We start from the raw sequence: 22,079 nt of genomic DNA on the forward strand, positions 1-22,079 counted from the left end.
TTCTGCGCAAAATGTAAGCTTTCTAAATTAATGTTTAATATTATAGACAGATATTTAAAATAGAATTGTGAAATTTCTGATGTTACCTGCAGGCTTGTGAGATACTGGAACACACTGTAAATGTGCTCAGGTCTACTTTACTGAAGAGACCTAACAGACAATTGGAGCTGGGTTTTATGATTGCGTCCCTTGAAGCCAGGTAACTGTCTTGCCATGAAAATGTGCCCAGCCTCTGCTGTGCAGCTGCATTGCGAATATATGGTGATTTTTACCATTCATCTTTATTTTAGTGCAGTGCATTCCATGGATTCTCAAAAAATGTTCTAAGTAATGTATGTTGGTTTGTTTTTTTTTTAATGTAAATTTCCTCTCCAGTTTCTTCATTCTTGTCTGTAGCCCCGCTGCCTGTTAAGTTGATAAGCTAGCTCAGATACCACAGCCTATTGTGCAGAGTTGCCAGAGGAGCAAGATGCATTTGCCTATGCAGAGGTATCTATTTGAGCACAGGTAGTCCCACAACACTGTTGTAGTCTGCAGTATTGACCTAATTCTCTCCTCACAGTGATCCAAGAAGTCTTTTTATGGTGAAACTAAACAACGATTGTGCTTACATTGAAATTCAAGCACAGAGAGTTGGTAAAAGGAGAGAAGTGTATAACATTTACACTTCCTTCTCTTTCCAGAAATGTGAAACACTTGGATCAGAAAGTGAGGACTATTAGTCTTCTCAGTTCAACTATATTTAGAAGACTTACTAGGCCTAGGCAGTTTGAATAATTTAGATACATGGAACCTCAGTTTTAATCTGAAAATATTTTGATTTTTTCAGGACCTACTATAATTTAACTAATGAGGAGGCTTTTTCTAGAGTTCTTACAATTCAAAGGAGAGCAGAGTCTGCTTTCAAACACAGCCTGTGCTTCCTGACTGTTATCTTGTACTTAATTTTTATTCCTAGGAAAACACTTATTCAGATACATTTTGCCCAAGGTTATATGACAGTTAATGCTGAGTCTGGTCAGTTGTCACATATACTACAGGAATCTTACAATAAATTAGTTCAAATTGAGAAGGACTTCTTTCGTCATGGGCATAAAAATTGCAGCGCTGAGATACTGCTAGAATGTGCAAATATTCACAGGTAAGATTATATCTCTGATGAAAATTTTTATTTAACTAGTCCACAAAGTGTATTGTTTACATTTTTATATTCTAATTAAAGATGGAAAAGAGCAGATATTAATGTCTTTATTTTATATCTTTTTTTTTTTAATCGTGGTGCTACACGTCTGTTTGCATTCTTGATGTGTTCTGTATTCAGAAAAAGACTATAGAATCATAAATTCTTTTCACTGAAGGCAGAGTTAATCTTACATGATTTTTGTGCTGGTTTTGAGGTAAAAACAAAACAAAGGTCTCTTAAGTCAGCTTTCTGTCTTCCCATTTGTAAAGGCGTTTTGGCAGCCACACCAATAATTTTCAAGCATTTATAGGCTTCTACAACCCTTACTGTTGAAATGAAAATAAAAGTGCAAAACATGGTACGCCTTGGCTCCCAGCTGTTTCCAAGATGTCCCTTGAACACAACTGAGATATGTTTTGTACCTGGCTGTTCTGCTGTTTTGTTCCCAGCAAAGACATACTCTAGAATATTGCCTGCCTTTCTTCTCCTTGTGCCTTGGCATCTTCTTGCATCGCAGCAGTGTGCTTCCAAGAATCAGGCCTTGAGAAGATAACGTGTGAATGTTTACTTTTCCTGTTTGAACGTTTGGAAAACTCAAATACAAGATTAATTTTTATGTCTATTAATTGATCTATTTATTAATCTAATCTATGAATCTAATTACTTTATTATATATGTTTAATAGTGTTGATACCATAAAATTAAACACTTTCTTACTTTAGTTCTTTTGGGTTTATGGGGTTTTTTTCAGGAGGATTGCCAAGCAGGAGAGAAACAAAGAAGAAAAACATAGTCGCTATCTGGATGCTTATGACTTGGCTCAGAGGGCAGTATCCAAAACAGAGGAAGTGTTTCATAACGTTTGTAGCTTATTTGCAGTTAATGAGGTATGGAGATTCATACTGTTGGAAAAGAAATCTAATTTAGTTGTACTGTTCACTCATTCCTGGGTAATTCCTGGAAGTCCCAGATGAGATTTATCTTCCTGTAGTGATAGGCATTGTTTGAATACAGGAGGAAACATTGCACACTGAAAGAATTTACGGTTTAAAAAGGGAAGAAGAGAAGCAGAAATGAAAGGATTTGTTTGGTCTTTGTCAATTTTATTTAATTCTAAAATTTACTTAATGGCTACAAAAGAAAAAGGCTAAACTTGGAGATATTTCTGATTGTCTAAATACCTCACAAGTTTAAAATTCTCCACAATAAACTGTTTATTTCTCAGGAGAAGAAAAAAGGTTACACAGAACATTATGTAAATAAAGAAAGCCCATCCTCAAAATAGTGTATGAAAGTCTGCAGCCTACTTTGCTGGTGTGTACATTATTATACTCTAGCATCCACCTTTTTTTACAGTTTGCCTTTTTTACAGAGAAGTATCTTTGTGCAACTACCAAAACCATTAGTATTAAAATTCTGGTTTTATACACACATTTGTAACTCCTTTAGCATTAGATATTTGTACCAGATACATAAAACGTGAAAAGCAAAAACCCAGTTGCTCTTTTTCTCTATATCTACTTTGATTGCTTTGTAATATATTTGACATTGAAGTTTATCTTTTAAATTACTTAAATATCTTCATAGCAATATCTCTGATTTAGTCAGGTAATACTGTTAAAGTGTTTGCTTCATTAGTTAAAAGAAATACAACATTCTAACTTTTATTGGGTAAATTTACAAAAATGTTTGAAATTAAAATTCTACTTCCCTTTCTTTTGTATTTCAGACTACAAATATTAGTCTCCCACTAATGAGGCAACTAGCTAACAGGAAAATAAATCTTGTAGAAATTCTTTTGGATATTTTTCATCTTGTTATTACTGAGAAAAAGCCTAAGAAAGTGGGAGAAGCATTGTCTGATAAAATTGTGGAGGCATTCATCAGCAGAACTATTGAAGATGATGCAACAGAACAGGTAATACAAAATATTTAGTCTTATGATTTGCATATAAAAGGTAAAACAGAGTTTGCCAGGGATGTGTTCCATAGCAGAACTTCTTCCACTGCTGCGGAAATGGGTCCCCAGATGGTTCATGTAGTTTTGCAGCAAAGAAAGTTCAAGTGTGGGGGGTTTGTCTTAGGAATGGTTTATTGGGATTTTTTTTGTTTTGTTTTCTCAGATTTTGCTTATCAAGTACAGAGACTTAAAAACCAGTAAGAGTAGCAGGGAAATTACTTGAGGCTTTGTAATTGATGGAGGTTTTTTTTGCATTATTGTCTCTTCTTTTTAAAACAGTTGCTTTAAAGCAGAACTGCCTAACTGAGATGTTAAATAAGAACCTAAGACATGCCCTGTTGGAACACAGCAGTAGTTCTTGCTCATTATTCTGTCTCTGACAATGAAAACAGGAAATGCTGTTACAGAAAAGCACAGTATCCCCACCGTATGTTTTCCTCTGCACTGATCGTGTTTTACTTATGGACGTTAGAGTGCACTTTTTTTATCAATTGTTAATGAATCTGTAGATCTATTAAAGGCAGCTCAGTTGTAGTTGAAAGTGTAATCACATTTAACAGACGTGTTTGTAAATATGTGTTACAGTTTCTGAAAAGGTATGTTTCTCTATATGTGGGTATATATGAGTGAATAAATGCAAATATGTATTTTACCAGGATTGGAAGCGTATGGAATGCACTGTGGGTCATATTGCACTGGCTCAGTTAGCAAACATACAGAATCTTTGTAAAGGCTGCCCTGACATCAAATCCAAATGCTTATATCTCACCGGAAAAACTCTTCATTTACTTGCCATTAACATAGATCCTGTACATTCAGAGATTTACTGGAAACCAAATGTTACGGTAGGAATTCTTTTCCGCATTTAAATTCATTCCTATGTGTAAAGTTTGTTTGCCACAATATTTTTTCTATATATACTCTTTATTTAGAGCTGGGTTTTACATACGGTGTGCAAGCCGTAATAAAAATGTGTACTGAACCAAGTAATTTTGGAAAAATGCTTCTGCCTACATGTCATCCTCATGTGGATATTTTTTGATTTGTTCCTGTGATATGATAATTACAATATTTTCAAAAGAGAGAGAAAAAAAATCCTTGAATGCCTTAAAGGTCTCTGAATCCATGCACACAAGAAGTAATGACTTGTAGATTAAAAGGTCAGATTTGTAAGTTCCTTTTGTGTTGTGGTAAGAACACCGTGTAAGAAAAGGAAGGTTGATTGCATCATTATAAATTCAGTGACAAATTAGTGTTCAGAAGAAATTAACTGAGGACAAATATTGGATGATCAAAATCTTAGAGGTTGTATGGGGGGCCTTTTTAGTTTCTGTTAGTCATCTTGTCATCATAACATATTAAGAAATTTTGATGCCTGGTAATATTGCTAAATCTCTCACCATTGAGGGATTAATACAGTGAAATTATTTCTTTTAAGATGAGTTCCATTTTCATGTAGACTTTCACAAAAGAAATTAAGCCAGCCGCACTTAACGGAACGATTCATTATTCTTTTTTTATACTTTGATGAGTAGGAAGAAGCCAAATCAGACATTGTGAAAACTCCCCTGACTTCAGCAGAATGCAGTGAACAGGAAGTGACAGACAGCAATCTGCTGACTAATAAATGTCAGCATGATAGGTATAGGAGGAAAATACAGGAATTAAAGGTATATTAGCGCATGTGCTTGTGTTCGAATTTGAGTGCTTCCTTTTTATGGAGTAATAGTCACCTGACCTTTTCAGATGAAGGAAATGTTTGTAACATAAATTTGATCCTACAAAAGAAAAAAAATCTCCAAAACACCCCACAAAACCCAGCTTTCCATCACTAGTCTGCTGTGTAGCTCTGTCCTGCCCCTCAGTATGTGCTGTGGGAGCTCCTGACTGAGCTTTCCCAGGTGCTCCCAGAAAGAAATCATTTCTCCTTTAGTGGTTTCCCACTGATTGAGCCTGTAGCAGCCAGGACAGGATGAACAGGCATGTCTCTCTGCTTCACAGGCATGCCTTTCTAAGGGAGCGTAACATTTTGCAGACGGGGAACAAAGGAAGAATTAACTTCTGTCACAAAACATTTGTAAAAATCTTAGCAAATTTAAGTTGTGTTGTATGGTGAGCTGATCTCTGTTAATTACTGCAGTTCAAAGTGCACGAGGAATAAGGAATGTACAGTTTGTGTTTCTACTATAATTAATAAATACCTGAGCTAAGAGATTTGTGGGTTTATTTTTATCAAATATAGTTAACTGTAAATGCCTTAAAAAGGAGAAAAAGCACTAAATCAGTCATGAAAAAGCAATACTTATCTTTTCTTGCATTTTAGTAATCTGTATATATCTAACAAGTATTTACTATTAATGCATATTAAAATATAAATCTGTTTATTTTTATCATCTAGAAGGTACATAGGTTGGCTCAGAAGTATCTTTCTCAATCCAGTGAAGCTTTGCTGCAGTGTATGGGTATTGCATTCAGTCATAATATTACTGACCTGCTGGCTCCTGCTAGTTTTGAAATGGTTGAATGTTTTCGACAATTCGATCCAGTTTCAGCTAGCCAGTTTTTGGCACTTCACCAGGTAAAGCAGCTAGTGTTTTGTGCTTCTCTCCAGTATAAAAAGGGTGGTTTAAGTTACATAAGCAAAAAGTATCTGTTCATATAGCCTGAAAATTGGTCATACAGAACACAATGTACAGATACATACAATAACTAGCAAGTAATCCAGGCCATCAAATACATGATACGTTCGCTAGGTTCAAAATGTTTGATCAGTGGCTTTTTAACAATTCTGGTATCTGTTGTGTGTGACTTGACGTTTTCATTGATGATTGCATATGTGAAAATATTTTTAATATGAATAAATTACTACAATATTATTAGCTAACACGATACCACAAAATACAGTTTCATCTTTCCTAACAAATAATTTTAAAAACTTTTCTCTGGTTTTGTTCATTCATTATTTTGAAGTAGATAGGAAAGGTTTACATTCGGTTTGCCAAATCAACACATAGCGAAGCACAGATAGATGGCTCAGAGGTATATGAATCGTTCATGTCCGTATGTGCCTTCATCACAGAGAAGATGAGGAATGGCTGTAAGGCTTTTATTCCCTGCATCAGGAACAAATGATAAATACCTCCTGCACCATCATCTCTGTTGTAGAAATACAGAAATGCACCTTATACTAATTTTCCTTCCAGCCACACTAAGGCAATTGCAGGAAATTATGACAGACAGTAAGCACTTGCCTCTTGTGTCGATGCTTAGATTTGCAAATATCTCCATCCATGGGTGGAATGGACCAGGTAGGTCTTTTGATAAATGAGAAAACGTCTAATACTGGGTTTCATGGTTCAGTCCTTTACTCCTGTACTCCTGCACCACACCATATTATTTATGGTTTGCTGTCATACTTGTTAGTGAACAGGCTAAGTAGAATGCATATCAAAGCACCAACACCATGAACAGTTGTGTCTTTTACTGGGCAAGAAAATCTGCTAATTCAGTTACTATCCTTCCCAGAAAGGTTTGTATTTAAAGAAAAAAAAAGAAAGCTTAAAATGTCACTCTCTGCCAATTTTAAGCCTCCCTTTGGAATTTTTTATTAGGTCAACCGGAATTGCATTTTTTTTTAATGTGACAGATGCATTAAAAGGATAAAAAAAAAAAAAGATTCTCTAGCTCTTACCAAGCATTGGTTCAAAGGACAGCATTTGTGTGTTTGCTGAAAGAAAGGGATATAAAGTCTTACCCTTTATGTTGCTCATTGTAGGAAGTCTGTTAAAATGTGAGATGTGATGGCTATACAGTAAAAGGTACGGGAACACAGAGAAGACTCAGCTTGCTTGAAAGACTAAGTTCAGAACGCAGGCATTTACCTTTCCAAAAGAAGCCAGTTCTAGCTGCTGCTTCTATTTAAGAAATCGTCATAAATTATTGCCAAATTTTTTACATTAGATTGTAAACAGAAATAGCAGACAGACTTTTTCTAATCTATCTCACCTCTCAAGCAAGAGACTTTAACATATATATGTTATAACATATATGTTATAACAAGCTTAGAGTATATATGTATTTATATTATTTTTGGGAGGGAAAATAAATAGATATAAAAATTTTCCAGAGCTGTTCAGCGTCTATGATGATGAAGAGTATCCTTCTGACAGCTACATCTGACACCAGCAGCTCTCAGCTGGCAGCTTTGCTGCATCTTCAGAATCATTTAAAACAAAACAGAAACACAAGCGATCTTCTAAAAAATGTGGAACAGCAACTGACTGCTACTTCGATGGTAAGTTCTTGAGATGTGCTACTTATTAAATCTGTTTTCTTTAAACTCTATTAACTTTTTGTTTTCTTAATTTGAGTCATGGATTGACATGAACTGAAATACATTTTTATTAGTATGTTACATCCTGTCCTGCGGTTTTGTTTATGCTAGGTTATCTGCATGGCCTGAGCTATGCAATGTAAGTCAGAAGTGAGATTTTAAGGATGCAATTCCAGTTTGTCTTACAGTCACAGTTTGGTATAGCTGGATGTCGGAGTTGTGCTGCCTGCACACTTAAATCATTAATTCTATGTGAGCCTCGCCCAATCCAGCTGAAGCATGCCATTGTGAAGGACCCTTGCAACACAGGCTCCTGTCACCATCCGAGCAGCATCCAGTCATCCTGTCTGAGATACTCACGTCCCCGTGCAAGCGTTACCATATGAAAAGTGCCTGATCTTTTTTTCTGTTATTTTTCTATTTTAACAAACACTATCCATGAGTCTGGGCATCAACTAAACTGTGGTGTTGCAAACTGGTTATTTAAAGAAACCAACCAGTAAAAGGTAATTCATGGAATTCTTAGTTCTGGAGCAAATCATGGATAAACTTTTCTGGGAGATAAATGCTCGTCTTTTGGTCTAAGCTGGCTGAGAACTCTGTATTCTTCACATGTCTGAGATCTAGAAGTGGATACCAAAACTAAGATTGGAAGACCCTCGGTTAGAAATGAATGGAATTAACTACCAGCACGTTTGATACAAAGGATTAGCTGTAGCTGGCAGGGCTTAAACATTTACAAAATGTGGCAAGCAGAGGTACAAGATAAGAAAAATATGTGTTTGTATGTACTGTTTTGGCTTTTCTCTGTATTATCTGTATTATCTTATTTAGCAGAAGGAATAGGATACTATTTTGTTTAGAAGCCACTGGTTTTGAGTTGCTATCATTTTCTAACTTTTAACAAATACCCTAGCTGAAAACATCCATCAACGCTCACCATACCTGTGCCTGTTGCAGTAGCTCAGGAAGGAAAAGGTGGCAATCAAGACATCTGTTCGTGGCTTCATTCTTGAACTGCATGACTTCAGGCAGCATGAGATGCAAGACATCAACAGTGGTCACTGAAGCAGTTCTCTCTGAGAATATATTAGTGTTTCATAAAACTCAGTTGAGATTTTTAGTTCAGATCAGGAATGCACTTTCAAAGTGAATCTCCCAGTTGTCCTCGCTTCCAGTGCTTTGATTTGCATCGTGGTACAATGACTGTATGATCAGGGGTCCTCTCAGACAAAAACTGAACTGGATTCTCTGATGCGCTCAAGCCACGTTGAGTGGGGATTCAGTCCAGGGGCCAGTCCAGAGGTACTCTGAAGTAAAAATCAGTGGATTTGATAGCTTTTTAACTTAACAGAGATAGCGTAGCGGCCAGACAAGTCATATTGTTATGAAGAGTGGAATAAGTTACAGTATTTGTAATTTGTTTTAAATAATATTTATAACTTCAGCAGTGCACAAAAATCAGACAATCACAGAGTGGTTGAGGTTAGACCTCTGAAGGTCATCTTGTCCAACCCCCCCTGCTCAAGCTGGGCCACCTAGAGCCAGTTCCCCAGGACCACGTCCAGATCGCTTCTGAGTATCTCCAAAAATGGAGACTCCACAACCTTCCTGGGCAACCTGTGTCAGTGCTGAATCACCTTCACAGTGAAAAAGTGTTTCCTGTTGCTTGGGCAGTGCCTCCTGGCCTGGGACATTGGCTGAGTGTTTGTTTTGGCTTGTTTGGGTTTTTTTTAAATCTTAGCACCTTCTTTCTTAGAATTATTATCAATCTTTTGATGAAAGAACTGAAGATTGGGATTTATAAAATCTATGAAAGTAATGCTACCTTTGAATTACTGTACAGGCATGGAGAAACCTCTGTATTCCTGTTGAACATTTTAATATAATGGATGAATTGCCATCTAATTTCTACATAATTGTTCTCCAGCATTCAGAAGACAGGTATAAAACTTCATCATTTTGGTTTAGCATTCTGTTTGTTACAAATGTCATCCTTTTGTTAATAATCACTATTTTGGTTGTTTATTGCCTTTTACTTCTAATTTTGCTGGACTTGAGTTTTAGGATAGTGAGCAAATTAACATAGAAATAAAACTGCCTGCAGCTCAAAGCTGGACATTTTTCTATAGTTTTGATTTCCCTAATTATCTCTTAAATCTCCAGAGATCACCTGAAAGTTTTCAGGCCATTGTTGGTATTGTCCTAAATTCTGTTAATAGTTCCCAGCTCTTATTACTTAAGCTCTTAAAAATGTTAGGAGGGGTCATATTTAGCTTTATAAAGCCACAAATGATCTCTTTACTGCAGCCTATTTAGTGACTACTCATAAATTTAGCTATAGCAACTGATTACAAGTACCTTCACCAATTTCTTAAGCAATTTTAATGGAACAAATAAAAATCTACCTTACTGCATATATAGCAATGCAAGAATTTTCCTTACGGCTCTCAGTTTGTTCGAGTCAGATTTTGTAGGTTTTGCACCCTAAGGTGGGGGTAGATATTGCATCTTGAGAGTATTTGTGAGTACGTTAAATGAGAGGGTAATAATTACTCATCTAATAAATTTGCTTCATATAAACAAGGCTGAACAGTCAAAAATCTACTCAGCAGTTTTCTGTTTCCATAGATCAAATGTGTACAGTTCATTGATTAAGATGACAAAAGTAAGTACTGCACAGCAAAAAGGAAAACCCACTCAGCCGATGGGTAAGTGCCTCTTACATTCAAGAGATAAAAGAATTGCACTGATGTTATGCGAAGGTTCATATCTTTCACTGTTGCAGTCAGTAAAATTTTAAAATAATTTAAAAAATAATTGTAACTCTTATTAATATTAGAAGAAAGTAAATACCTAAATACATGTGTTTTGTTTTCAGATATAATGTGTCTAGTCACAATTTACAGAATTTTTGTTTCTACTTGAAGGCTAAATTTGTTATATAATTGTAGGTATTTTCTTCATTGTACATGTCTGTAAATATTTTGTGCTAAATATATGTAAACAGTTATTTCATTTTCAAAGAATACCATGGCTTTAGAAACTGATGGTCTCTATACAATCAAATACAAATACAAATCTCTATACTCCTCAAATACAAATATGATGTCTCAGAACGAGTCTTAAGATGATGTTATCCTCCTTTTCACAGTGCAAGCTAAAGTTTCTCGATTTCCAGTGAATCCTGACACATTCTGTGTTTTGTTGGAAAAAGTGCATCTTTACAAGCAACAAAAGATGAAGAGTCATCTTAAACAGACTGTCATTCAAAACTTACAAGAGTGTGTCCCCAAAACAGATGTGGTAATATATTTGATTACCTTATATTTAAAATAGGGTGAAAAACATGTACTAAAAAACTATCATAAACACTCTTTACTCAGAATTTTCAGTTTATTCCAAGTGTAACATCCCTGGTCTTCACTGTTGCAAAGTGTTGCGTACTCTGCTTCAAAATTTAATCTTACTGTGTGATTCTGTGACTGTTTTTGATGTCATTCAGCAGCTTTGAAATGCTCAGTAGTTTATCAGAATTGAAAATTGATGCAATTGAGATCAATTTACTTGAAAATGTGCTGTACCTCTAAGATTTGCATTTGCGAATGTCCATTGCCATTCATATCACATGAAAGCCCCAGCTGTCCCAAGAAAAAAAAAGGGATCACAGATCTCAACCCTTTAATCAAAATAAAACTATCTTAGCCGGAGATTTATTACTGATTTCTGATTTTTATTCTTAATTCTTAAATTCTAGATGATAAAAGTTCTCTGTTACGGCAAGAAGGCTCAGTTCTGTAAGGAAATTGTTTTTCACAATGAGTGAACACGAGTTGTGTAGCACAAAGGTACACTGGAAAAGCCTTCAACTTTCACATAAGCTTTTAAGCTGTAAGGTGACAGAAGGCTTTCTACATATGAAATGTGCAACTCTACACCCTAGCATTCTGATTTACTTTAATTTTGGCTCCATTAGGTAAAATTTAGGTTTTTCAATAGCAATCAAAATTCACTGTTAAAATATTAACAAAAGCTGGTATAGACCTATTTCCATCATGAATATAAAGGTAAAAAAATATAGATCATATTGAATTTTCTATACAATTTTCGTTGTTTTAATCATGCAGCTTTGACACATCTGGTTCTTGAATTATAATTCTGGTTTATTCGTCATGTTAGCTTCTTTCAGTTAAAATACCAATTATTGCAGATGGTTGAAGCGTTGATCACTTTTTCTCTTGTCCGTGGCCAGCCTTTGTTGTAATGGCAAGTTATGTAAAGATTGCTGTAGTTGCGTAAGTACAGAAAGAGGTGATAAGAAAATGTCAGGTAGAGCAGGCAAAAAAAGAAGTGGCTTAGGTTTTTAAAATGCATGTGCATTTACTTCCAGTAATCGTGCATGCAACCTGCACAGAGCCACACAGACTGAGCCTTGGCTGAGAAGTCCACTCATTAGTACCAACACTCTGCCATTTAGTTGAGCTCATTTTTCCTGTTTTTGTGTCCACCTATATTGGCTTTTAGGTGCTTCAGTTTCTAGCATCATCTCCTACAGGATTCTAGTCTCTCCTGATCCATTTTCTTCATTCTGCTTCGTTTTTTCGTGAATTGGCTCCACTGATCTCTCCGTACACTTTCATTTGCTTCTTCTACCTTCATCTTGCAGTTTCTGTTTACTTTGCAAAGTTGTCCTTTCACAATTTCCTCCTGTTATTTGGAGCGCCACATTATATTTTCTTTCTGCTGGACTTCCCTGCTGTTCCCCATTGAAATTGCAGAAGTATATTAATTGCTTAAATAATAAATATTTACATCTTTTATTGATTCCTATGTTAGAATATTTTGCAAAATGCTGATAGGAGTGATGTTTTGAAGTAAAGTGGGTTTGAAATTGACTTTCTATATTTATATTTTCCATTTTGCGATGTTTCAGATTATTTGATTTAGCATAATACACCCTCCATCCTTGTTAAATAGCTTTTTGTAAGTATTCTGTTTTTGTTGCAATGTGTGTGATAGACTCCAACAGAGAAAATATATGATGATGGACACAATTTGACATCAGATTTCTCTGAAATATTAGAAATTATGGAAGAATACCTGAAACCGGTGCTGTCACAGTTTGATTTTTCTGATGTCAGGTAAGACAGTTAGACTTAGTTTATCATCATTTGTGAAAATAGCTTGATGATTCAAGTCCTACAAATGCAGGAATGGTTTTAGCAAGAACAGACCCTCTTGAATGAAATTTTTACATCTTGAAAGACAGCATACGCAGGAGATGCAAGATGAAGAGGATTGAACCATGTGATAGACTAATGGCTATCTCTGACAAGCGCTGTTCTCCAGCTTAAGTTATACAATATTGAGTTCAGGATGAAACCTTATAATTTAACTAGTTACGGATAGAATTTCCAAAGGGCAGGAACTCCAAAGGGAGCACATCCTTTGTGTAAAATCTCACAGAGACTGAAGAGTTTTGCCTTTGTGTTTTCTGTAAAAACTTCACTTACATAAGTATGAGTGCTGGTAATATTGTCACTGTAATTCCTCTTCCCAGAGAACAGAGAACATCAGTCTCGGCAGCTGATTCGGGAAAAATAAAAGTGAAAGATAAGGACCCCAAACACCCTAGAATGCGGGGTATGATCTCTCTTGAGTACGATATATGTATATGTGTGTGTGCATGGACAGATAGCAAAATCCTGTCATTTTAGTGTCATTTTTTTTGAAGCCAGGGAGAAGAAAAAGGCTTTAGCAATGTTTTTGTCTGTTTATTTTCTATATCAAGTCAAGTATTTTACTGTACTTCCTAAGAGATATTTATATGCTGGCTGGAGCTATCCTTCTGCATGTATTTACAGTTTTCCAAACTGTACAGGGTTTAGGCAACTAAATAAAATGGCTTTATTACAAACCAATCTTTACAGGAGAAAGGCCAAAAGAAAGAACTGTCTTTTTGTTTTGTCTTTTCCTCCTTTTTACTGTATGGACTGTCACAGGTTGTTTGCTTTAATGCAAGCCTGATGCTGGAATATGTCCCTAAACATGTTCCAAGAGGTGAGGCAATCAAGTCCATGGCTTGCTTTGAGGATGAGTTCTTTGCTTTATGGTGGGGAGCAGTGATATTTCTCAATTAAAAATTACTAAGAAAAGATACACTTTTGCATTTGCTTTTACTTGCAAGAGCTTCTTTCTGCAATGTGGCAGCTGGCTGCTTCTGTTGTTCTGCTGCAAAGACTGAGTAACTTGTTTGTTATTTCTCTGTAGAACAGGAAAACGTTGTCATAATGATATTCAGTAATATTTTTTCTAAATAACAGAAACAAAAAGTTTCCTGCAGAAAGACACAGTTAGTATTAGATAAGAACTCCTTCACAACTCTATACTGTTTAGCCAGACACTGCTACGGCAGTTTTGCGTTTCCAAACATCATTTTCTGGAATACATTGCATACACCTGGACTTCGATCTGAGATGGTTGGTTATTAATACAGGAATATTTTTTCCCCTTGAGAACAATCAAGTGCATATGCACCTGAGAACTCAGGAGTTTGAGTTGCAAGTTTGACAACGCCTTAGGAGTAACAGCATCAAAAGAAATATTTTTGCATAATGCACTTAATCCACAGTAAAATGAAGTTCAGGTAACATACAATAGAGGAAATTTAGGTTTTTACCTCTAACTTCAGTTGTTTATATACATACTGAGAACTGCTAACTCTCAGTCATGTTCTGTCCCATTTCTTCAGGTACACCTATGGACTTAGGATTGTGTGTGGTGTTGCTAGCAGATACATTACTTATGGAATTGCCTTTGGAAGCTCTGAGTATCTTCAAAGAGGAAGGAATAAGTTCTGTGTCCAGAGATTTTTCTCTTCAGATTCTCTACAATCGAGTACATCTGGCTGAATTGGGTACTGTTAGATAAACATTCCTTGTATTAACATAATTGTGCAGCAAACAAGATTCTTAGAACTTAAATAGCATGAGTGGTGTATTATTTTTTACTGAACGACTGCCACACACAATAGGTTTCCAGTATTTTAGATGGAATAGATTGAACAGTAGAATTCCTTCAGTAGTGTACAGACTGATCATAGTTGCAGTGCTAGCTAATATAAAATAACCTCTGCATATTAACGAATTATGGAAACCACAGTGGAGTCTACATTGGCTTGCAAAGTTTCAGTTGTGCAAGTGTGGTCTTAAACTCTTTAAAGCTGCTTTCAGCTGCACTAAAAAAACTGAAATAAGAATTTAGATTTCTGTTAATTTTCTTTAACATTAGCATAAGACTTTGCTCAAAATATCAAATGTACAAAACTTAATCATTGCGCTCCTTCCTCTCTGTATAGCTGAGATTATGTTAAGGGCTCAGGTCAATCCATCGATTCTTGTGATGTGCATGAGCAAAATCAGATCCCACGGGCTTTCTGGACTTCTTTAATTACTGCAGCACCTGCACCCTATATAAACTCTTCAGTGAAATGAGTTTGTTAAGTGAGATAGTTGGACAGTTGGTAAACTTGTCCTTATGGCATCTTAAAATTAATCTCTTATTTATTCTAAAAGTGAGTAAAAAATGCAGGCATTAAACAGCTTTTTGTATAAACCAAAGATACCTTCTATTCCTGAAGTTAAAAATTTGAAGTCATGTTTTGCTCACACGTAGGTAAAAATACATTTTAACTCAAATCAAATTATTAAAACTAGTAGGTCTAAGATAAAAACTAGTCTAAGTTTAGAAAATCTCACTCTGTACCATGAAAGTTTTCTGCTCCAGAGAGGCTCTGGTGTTGTGTTCGTATCTGTAATATTTAGCACCTTCAGTATAACCTGTCCTCTGTTTTTCCTTTTCACCCCTGCTTTCTGAAGGGAAGGAATTGTGAATAATCTGAGATTAGAACATTTTTTGTCTACATACGCATTCATATACTGTTACAGGTCTGTTAGAAATAGGAGTTGTAGAACATGGTGGGGGCAGGTGTTCCATTTCTGGTTTTCCCTTTTTTAAAGTGAAACTTCGTATGGTTACATAATTTTGGAAGCGGATAGGTGAGAGGAAGCGTAGTTAAGAAGTCTCTGTTTGTGCAGTTATGAAAGTAGCCACTGAATGAGCAGAGAAGCACTAGCTGTATGAGTAATAATGCGTATCTCAACCATCCACCAACTTGCAGTGCACTCCAGTGATGACTGGCTGAGACATCTACTTTGGGTGATAGTCATATATACAGTGAGAAATAGAAGTCAGTTTTCTGTGATTGTTTTAAAAATCCCCTAAAGAAATAAAAAATCAGATTTAAATATGAAACTCTTTTTCCTTTTGATCCCTGCATATCTCACAGAAGCTTTAGTTGCTCCATTAACACCAAAATGAATAGATATGGCGACAGGCTTAGGAAGTGCTTTGCTAATCGCTGTTCAGCTCTGTCCTAAATCTGCAATGTGATGAAGCATTTGCATGTCTAAGGTATCACCTCCCTTGCTTGTGTTCCACGTTCAAGCCATTATTTTTAGGCAAGAGGGTTTGGGGAATGTCCTTGCCTTGCTGTGATGTGAAATTGGTTTCTATTTTTCTAGTTTTATCTGTTGTTGTTATTCCATCATAACAAGCATAAGTAGTCCTTCAAGAAAGTTGTATTTTCTAGAACTGCCTATATCTTAAAAAAAACTCTGTTCTTTTCAATTTAACAGAGACCGAAGTTAAAACAGATGTTGAAATGCCTAAAGAAACAAAACCAAAAGCTCATCAGAAAAAGAATGTCAAAATGGTGAACTTTCCAAATTTTTTAAGTAACCTCAATAGGAGTAGCTCTTCTTTTTATGTAAAAAATGTTAAAAAACAACAAGTGGCTTGCATAGAAGCTCATTATATCTGCTAGAATTCTGAAGTGGAGTAAATATCACATAAGTCCGTAAGAATTTTGCTTCTTACTGATCTTGCAATAATGACAGATTTGTTTCTTTGAAAAATCATACTCTCTGGGTAAATGTGACATGTTTAACAACGCACCAAGAGAGCTGTTTAAAGTTACTAAAATCCTTCCCCCAACAACATAGCGTATTTTATGTAGTGTATGCACATATTCTTTTATATATATATATATATGTATGTGTGTGCATCTATATCTATATATGTGCACACAGGTGTGTTACATATATGTAATGTATGTCTGTGCATTGTAGATAATACAGAATACCTTAGGCTTTTAATTTCCATTGGCAACTGACTATCATGCTGCTTTTAATCCTACCTTCAAAACTTTAGGACACAAAGAACGCAATACTGTTAATATTTGATTGAGACTTTTGCATCTAATAGAATATGTATTCATTTTATTTGTAGGCACCAATTAATCGTGATTTACCCTCCAATTGCTTGCCTGTTGATACTCATAATTTTAAATGTATCCTTTCACAAACTGTTACCCAAGTGTATCAGTTAAACTTTTAGCATATTTTTGTTGTTGTTTACATTGCATTGTTTATACTTAACTGTTTATCAGATATTGTGGACCCATATAATGAAGGAAGAGAGGCAGGTAATATATATTAAGTAGTATTTTCTCCACAAACTACCCATGGAATTTAGAAGTTTTTGTAACAGAAAATGAAGTCATGACATCAAGCTGTTTACAAAAAAGCTTATCGCCAAGAAAGTAATTACTTGAGTAATTCTTCTTACTATGCTAGTCCAGTTAAAAACACATGATTACTTTCAGGAACTTGTTATAGCATTTTTAATTTTTCAAATACATGCCATTCAGGTACAATATCAGTAGTGCCAGGATGGATATATGTTAGTTGAAAAGATACGATGCTTTGTATGATCTTCTTTGTTATACAAGAAATTTGCTTGAAAGGCACGAATGGGCTTGGAACAAATGGTACTGAGTGGGAACAAATGGTACTGAGTGGGAATGGACTGGGACAGGAATAATTGGACTCACCACACCTATAGGCTAAAGGCTATGAATGAGAAATATATAATACGTGAAGTTTTTCCAGTCCTTTGAAAGGTGAAGGGTACTAACGTAGACATAAACAGCCCTATAAGGATACTTGAGAGGATTGTTCTTTCCTTTTGTAATGTATTTACCAAGGCAGTAGACGTTTACTGTGTTTATCAAGGCACTAGATGTTTACTGTATTTAGAATAGAACAGAGTAGTTCAGTTGGACCTACACCGGTCGTCTAGTCCAACAGCCTGAGCACTTCAGGGCTGACCAAAAGCTAAAGCATGTCATTAAGGGCATTGTCCAAATGCCTCTGAAACCCTGTCGGGCTTGGGGCATCGATCACCTCTCCAGGAAGCCCGTTCCAGGGTTTGACCACCCTCTCGGTAAAGAAGTGTTTCCTAATGTCCAGTCTGAACCTCCACTGGGGCAGCTGTGAACCATTCCCAGGGCTCCTGCCCCTGGATCCCAGGGAGAAGAGCTCAGCATCTCCCTGTCCACATCCCCTCCTAGGGAAGCTGCAGAGAGCACCCAGGTCGCCCCTCAGCCTCCTGCTCTCCAAGTGAGAGAAACCCAGAGTCCTCAGCCGCTCCTCACAGGACATGCCTTCCAGCCCTACCACCAGCTTGGGTGCCCTCCTCTGGATGTATTAATTGAGTCTGACACGAACACTTCAATAATACAATTTTGCCTCACTTTTTCTCCCAGTGTGTGCAATAGCTGAACTGATTCATATTCATTACCAAACTCATATGTATATCAAATGCCAAAAATTGATTTAATGGAGGTTTTTAACTGAGTTAGTTACTAAAACTAAACTCAATGCAAAAGAAGCTACTGAACAATCAGTAGCATAATAGAGTATATCTCCGTATGTTTGCAGTTTCTGCTTCACAGCAGATCAAAATAAAACACTGTTGACCTTGTGCTCAATATCTGGCTCTAGAGTGTATCTTTAATTTGCCATAGTATGAAAACGTAGTCAAAAAAAGAGGAATTATCATTAAACATGCAATGACCTTGGAGCGCAGAGGTGGGTTTGGAGTCTTGCTTTCTGAAATGAAGACTCTGGAAACTCAGTTATTTTCTGCATCTACTGAAGCCCTCTCTGAGGCTCTGGAACAGAACTGAGCAGTGCTGGTGTTTTCAACTCTTTACACGTTTCTGAGGGTATCTAGATTTTTTACTTTGTGCTTATAAAGTCTTTAACCTGTTTACTGAATAACAGCTATCAGTTATAAGATGCAACTTTCAAATGGGAATTCCAAACATTTTTACTTGGAAGATGTCTGAATGACACAATTGCTACAGTTCTAAAAGCTGGACTTAGGTTTCAAACAACTCAAGATCTAATGATGGCCTAAAAAACCCTAAATACTATACTGTCATTATAAAATTATTGAAATTGAGATTGCCCAACATCCTTTGTAGCATGTTAAGCTCATAATGATGAAATTCTATTGTTACAGAAGCTTTAAGTCTTTCCCAAAAAATAAAGGAAATCCTAGAAAAATATCATGACCCATTTACCCTACGGTGGGAAGGTGTTATTGGCAACATACGTGTTCCAAGGTTTGTAATATTCTAGCTGCTTTCATGTTTTATCCATGTTTCTTTTTTTAAATTGTGCCTATTTCCAGAGGCTTCGGTCGTAAAACAGGGTCACATTTTGCTGAGCTAGTGGACACATGGCTAGCCATTGTTGTTGGTTGAAACGCATATTTGGATTTGTAGACAGAATATTTTAGGGACCTGAAATACAGTGCCACAAAGTGATTTAGCCAGATCGGCTGCATCAGAGTTGCTGTATATGTAGATAATCCCGTTCTGCAAAAGGTCTACTGGTGCAGTCTGTGATGAATATTATATGTGAGCATAAATATAATTTCTGCCTTTGCTCATAGCTGTTTTTAAGTCCAAGTATTAAAAACTATAGCATTTCCATGCGTATTGAGTCAGCTCTAAGACTGGAGCACAGATGTCAGAAGCAAAGTAGTGAAAGTGCATCTCGCAGTTTACAGTTTCAAACACCTGATCGTGAAACTAATACTGTTATATGGATTTTATTCGTAAACACACTTCATTCTTTATAGAAGTACTTTACTTCTAAGATCCTAGAAATAGAGGGATAAAGGGATCTTGAGAGGTCAAGCAGTGAGTCCTGTTAGTCCTGTTAGTGAGTCAACACAGTCATCACTGGGCCTTCCTGCGTAACGGCTAGTTTAATCAGCCCTTTGAAATCTTCTCGGGTAAAATCACTGCGTAGGTGCTCTAGTGCTTCTTCATGACAATTACAAAGATTGTTAGCTGTTATCAAATTGCATCGTTTTTGCTGTCAGCTAGGCTAATTATTCACATCTCTTTTCAAAACCTAATTTCTTCATATTCTGATGGGTGCGTACATGAATGCTCCCATTGAACGTTTGCCTAAATACTATTGTTTCAAAGAGGCACAATGCATATACCAATGATTTTTTTTTTTTTTTTTTTTTTTTGGAGAGTCTGGTATTTATCTAAAACTACACTATGCCTCTGGTTTACTATGAGATGTTACTAAACTAAGCATACATCTGTATTAAAATAACTACTATTAATAGTCTATATGAGTTATTACACTTTTGATAGAATTCTGCAGTCTTGTTTGTCTCCTCACTTTGCATGCTGACTTTTCTTATAAATCTTCCTGAAGTAAATAACACTGAAGTGTTTGCTGTGGGTAATTTCTAAAAAATATTCTTGTGAAATAGTAACACAAAAGTAACTTACTTCCTTTCTTCTTCCTTTCAGCCAAGCCGAATGGGAGCAGCTGCTGACAAGTTGCAGTGCGTTTCTGTTCTATGGAATGGAGAGATTCACATCGCATATTTTACTCAACAGACTGGTTGCTATGAACATCCCAAGTGAGATAAGCAAACTGAAAAATATTTTTTAATCACACCACCCTTTGTTCCCAGTTGTGTTTATTTCATATAGTATCATTATCACAGTATTGATGTTAGCAATTAAGGGCTTTTTTCAAGATCCAGGGTTTTAATCAGAAAAACTTTGAATTATGTAGATTTTATTCTGTGGCAAGTGCACTTGTTATTCCTCACAAATAAGTTTAGTCCCTCTCCGCTTCCAAATGTTAGAATTTTGTAAGTTCTAAAAATTTAGTCATCATGTGATGATTTTCCCAGTAACTCCTCTCCCTTTCTATGGAATTTAGTATTTGGTAACAATGCAGTACAACTTCTCCAAAACTCCTCAGTCTCCACTCAGGCAAAGCACAGTTGTCTGTCAAGACTGGGTTAATGCTGAATGATTACTCTGGTATTACGCAGCATTGTAGACTCTGGAAGGTTTTTTTTTCTCTGCTTCTCCACAACACATTAGTCATTCTGGTGTAGTAGCATAAGGCTTAGATTCAGGACTGTTTTTTCAGATTCCCAATCTTCCTTTTTCCTTCTGTTCCCCTTGCACATCTGGAAGAAGCTCGGCTTTGGAGTTGTGCTGAATTTGTCAGGGTAGCTGCATTGCTAGTTTCCATGTATATTGAGTTGAGATGTAAAATTGAGGAGGACAGTACACGTCAGATTGTGAAGCCCTGCAAGTAACAGGAAGCTCTTCAGAAAGCGTTGATTTTCAAAGTGATTTAAACATGTATATGTAAATATTTCTGGAACTCAGAAAAATATGTCTTCCTATATACATTCATCACTCTTGAAAATGAGGTTTCAGATGTCTGTAGAACAGATATTTCTATGTCTGGCAACTTTTGGAAAGTTCCCAAGCACCTTGTTAACCTTCACCCTGTGTCCTGCTCTTAAAATACGCCAGGATTAATTCTCCAGTGCATCTTACTTCCTTTAATGGAGAATAAATTAATTTCAAATGTATTGATTTTAGTCCTCAAAGGATTGTTCTATTTTTTTATCTACACAACTTTTACTTGTTAGCTAGTAAAATTACTGTTGTCTTGCAGACTGAGTTTGAATCTATTGTAGAACCAATCTTCATGTTAAAAGTACTTTTATTAATAACTATGAACTATGTCTGAGGTTTCTGAAGGCTCTAACCTGGACCAAATATTACCAAATATTGTTGTTGGTCATTTGCATGATGAAATAGATTATATCATTGCTGATTCTGGGTATGAGACCGGGCTGAGAAAGAGAATGAGGTGGTTCAGTAACTCTTGAAATGCAGGATTAGAATGCAAATTAACCTTGCTTTATGGGAGTAATTAGCAGGGTCTAATTCAGGAAAGGCTGGAGGGAGGTGTTAGACTTAAGCAGAAATAATCAGTTAAACATTAATGTTAGGGAATGACTGCTTAAGGGGCAGAATTACAGAATAGAGCCAAGAGGTGGATCACAAATTAAACAATGTCATCTTGCTAGGGGAAAAAAAGCCTAAAGTCTGTATGGGGGTGACACTTCTCTACGCAGGAATGTCATTTGCAAGATACATGAAATAATTCCCCACTCTTAAGTTTTGCAGAGGTCTCAACTGGAGAAGAATATTGGCCAAATAGAATAAGTTATTGGTGAAGAACATTAAGAGTGGTCAGACGGCTATGCCACAGATTTGTGTGCATAGGTTTATTAATATGTATGTGCGTTCATACGTGTATGTGCATATAAAACATACTTTAGGAGGAAAG

General features: G+C 36.1%; 1 protein-coding gene across 1 annotated transcript in view; it reads left to right on the top strand.

Moving 5' to 3' along the window:
* Nucleotides 1–22,079, top strand: part of CFAP46 (cilia and flagella associated protein 46) — an 84,737-nt gene that overhangs the window by 57,789 nt on the left and 4,869 nt on the right. The window contains exons 37-55 of the mRNA XM_035896536.1: nucleotides 93–199; nucleotides 959–1,141; nucleotides 1,935–2,070; nucleotides 2,913–3,101; nucleotides 3,800–3,988; nucleotides 4,679–4,813; nucleotides 5,542–5,721; nucleotides 7,270–7,437; nucleotides 9,323–9,420; nucleotides 10,108–10,187; nucleotides 10,631–10,782; nucleotides 12,496–12,617; nucleotides 13,037–13,119; nucleotides 14,228–14,392; nucleotides 16,173–16,249; nucleotides 16,825–16,885; nucleotides 16,985–17,020; nucleotides 18,904–19,006; nucleotides 20,222–20,334. Coding sequence (XP_035752429.1) covers nucleotides 93–199; nucleotides 959–1,141; nucleotides 1,935–2,070; nucleotides 2,913–3,101; nucleotides 3,800–3,988; nucleotides 4,679–4,813; nucleotides 5,542–5,721; nucleotides 7,270–7,437; nucleotides 9,323–9,420; nucleotides 10,108–10,187; nucleotides 10,631–10,782; nucleotides 12,496–12,617; nucleotides 13,037–13,119; nucleotides 14,228–14,392; nucleotides 16,173–16,249; nucleotides 16,825–16,885; nucleotides 16,985–17,020; nucleotides 18,904–19,006; nucleotides 20,222–20,334 — 2,377 coding nt within the window. The remainder of the gene's footprint in view (nucleotides 1–92; nucleotides 200–958; nucleotides 1,142–1,934; nucleotides 2,071–2,912; nucleotides 3,102–3,799; nucleotides 3,989–4,678; nucleotides 4,814–5,541; nucleotides 5,722–7,269; nucleotides 7,438–9,322; nucleotides 9,421–10,107; nucleotides 10,188–10,630; nucleotides 10,783–12,495; nucleotides 12,618–13,036; nucleotides 13,120–14,227; nucleotides 14,393–16,172; nucleotides 16,250–16,824; nucleotides 16,886–16,984; nucleotides 17,021–18,903; nucleotides 19,007–20,221; nucleotides 20,335–22,079) is intronic.

This window comes from Egretta garzetta, unplaced genomic scaffold (genome assembly GCF_000687185.1).
Source record: "Egretta garzetta isolate BGI_Z169 unplaced genomic scaffold, ASM68718v1 scaffold766, whole genome shotgun sequence".
Lineage (NCBI taxonomy): Eukaryota > Metazoa > Chordata > Aves > Pelecaniformes > Ardeidae > Egretta > Egretta garzetta.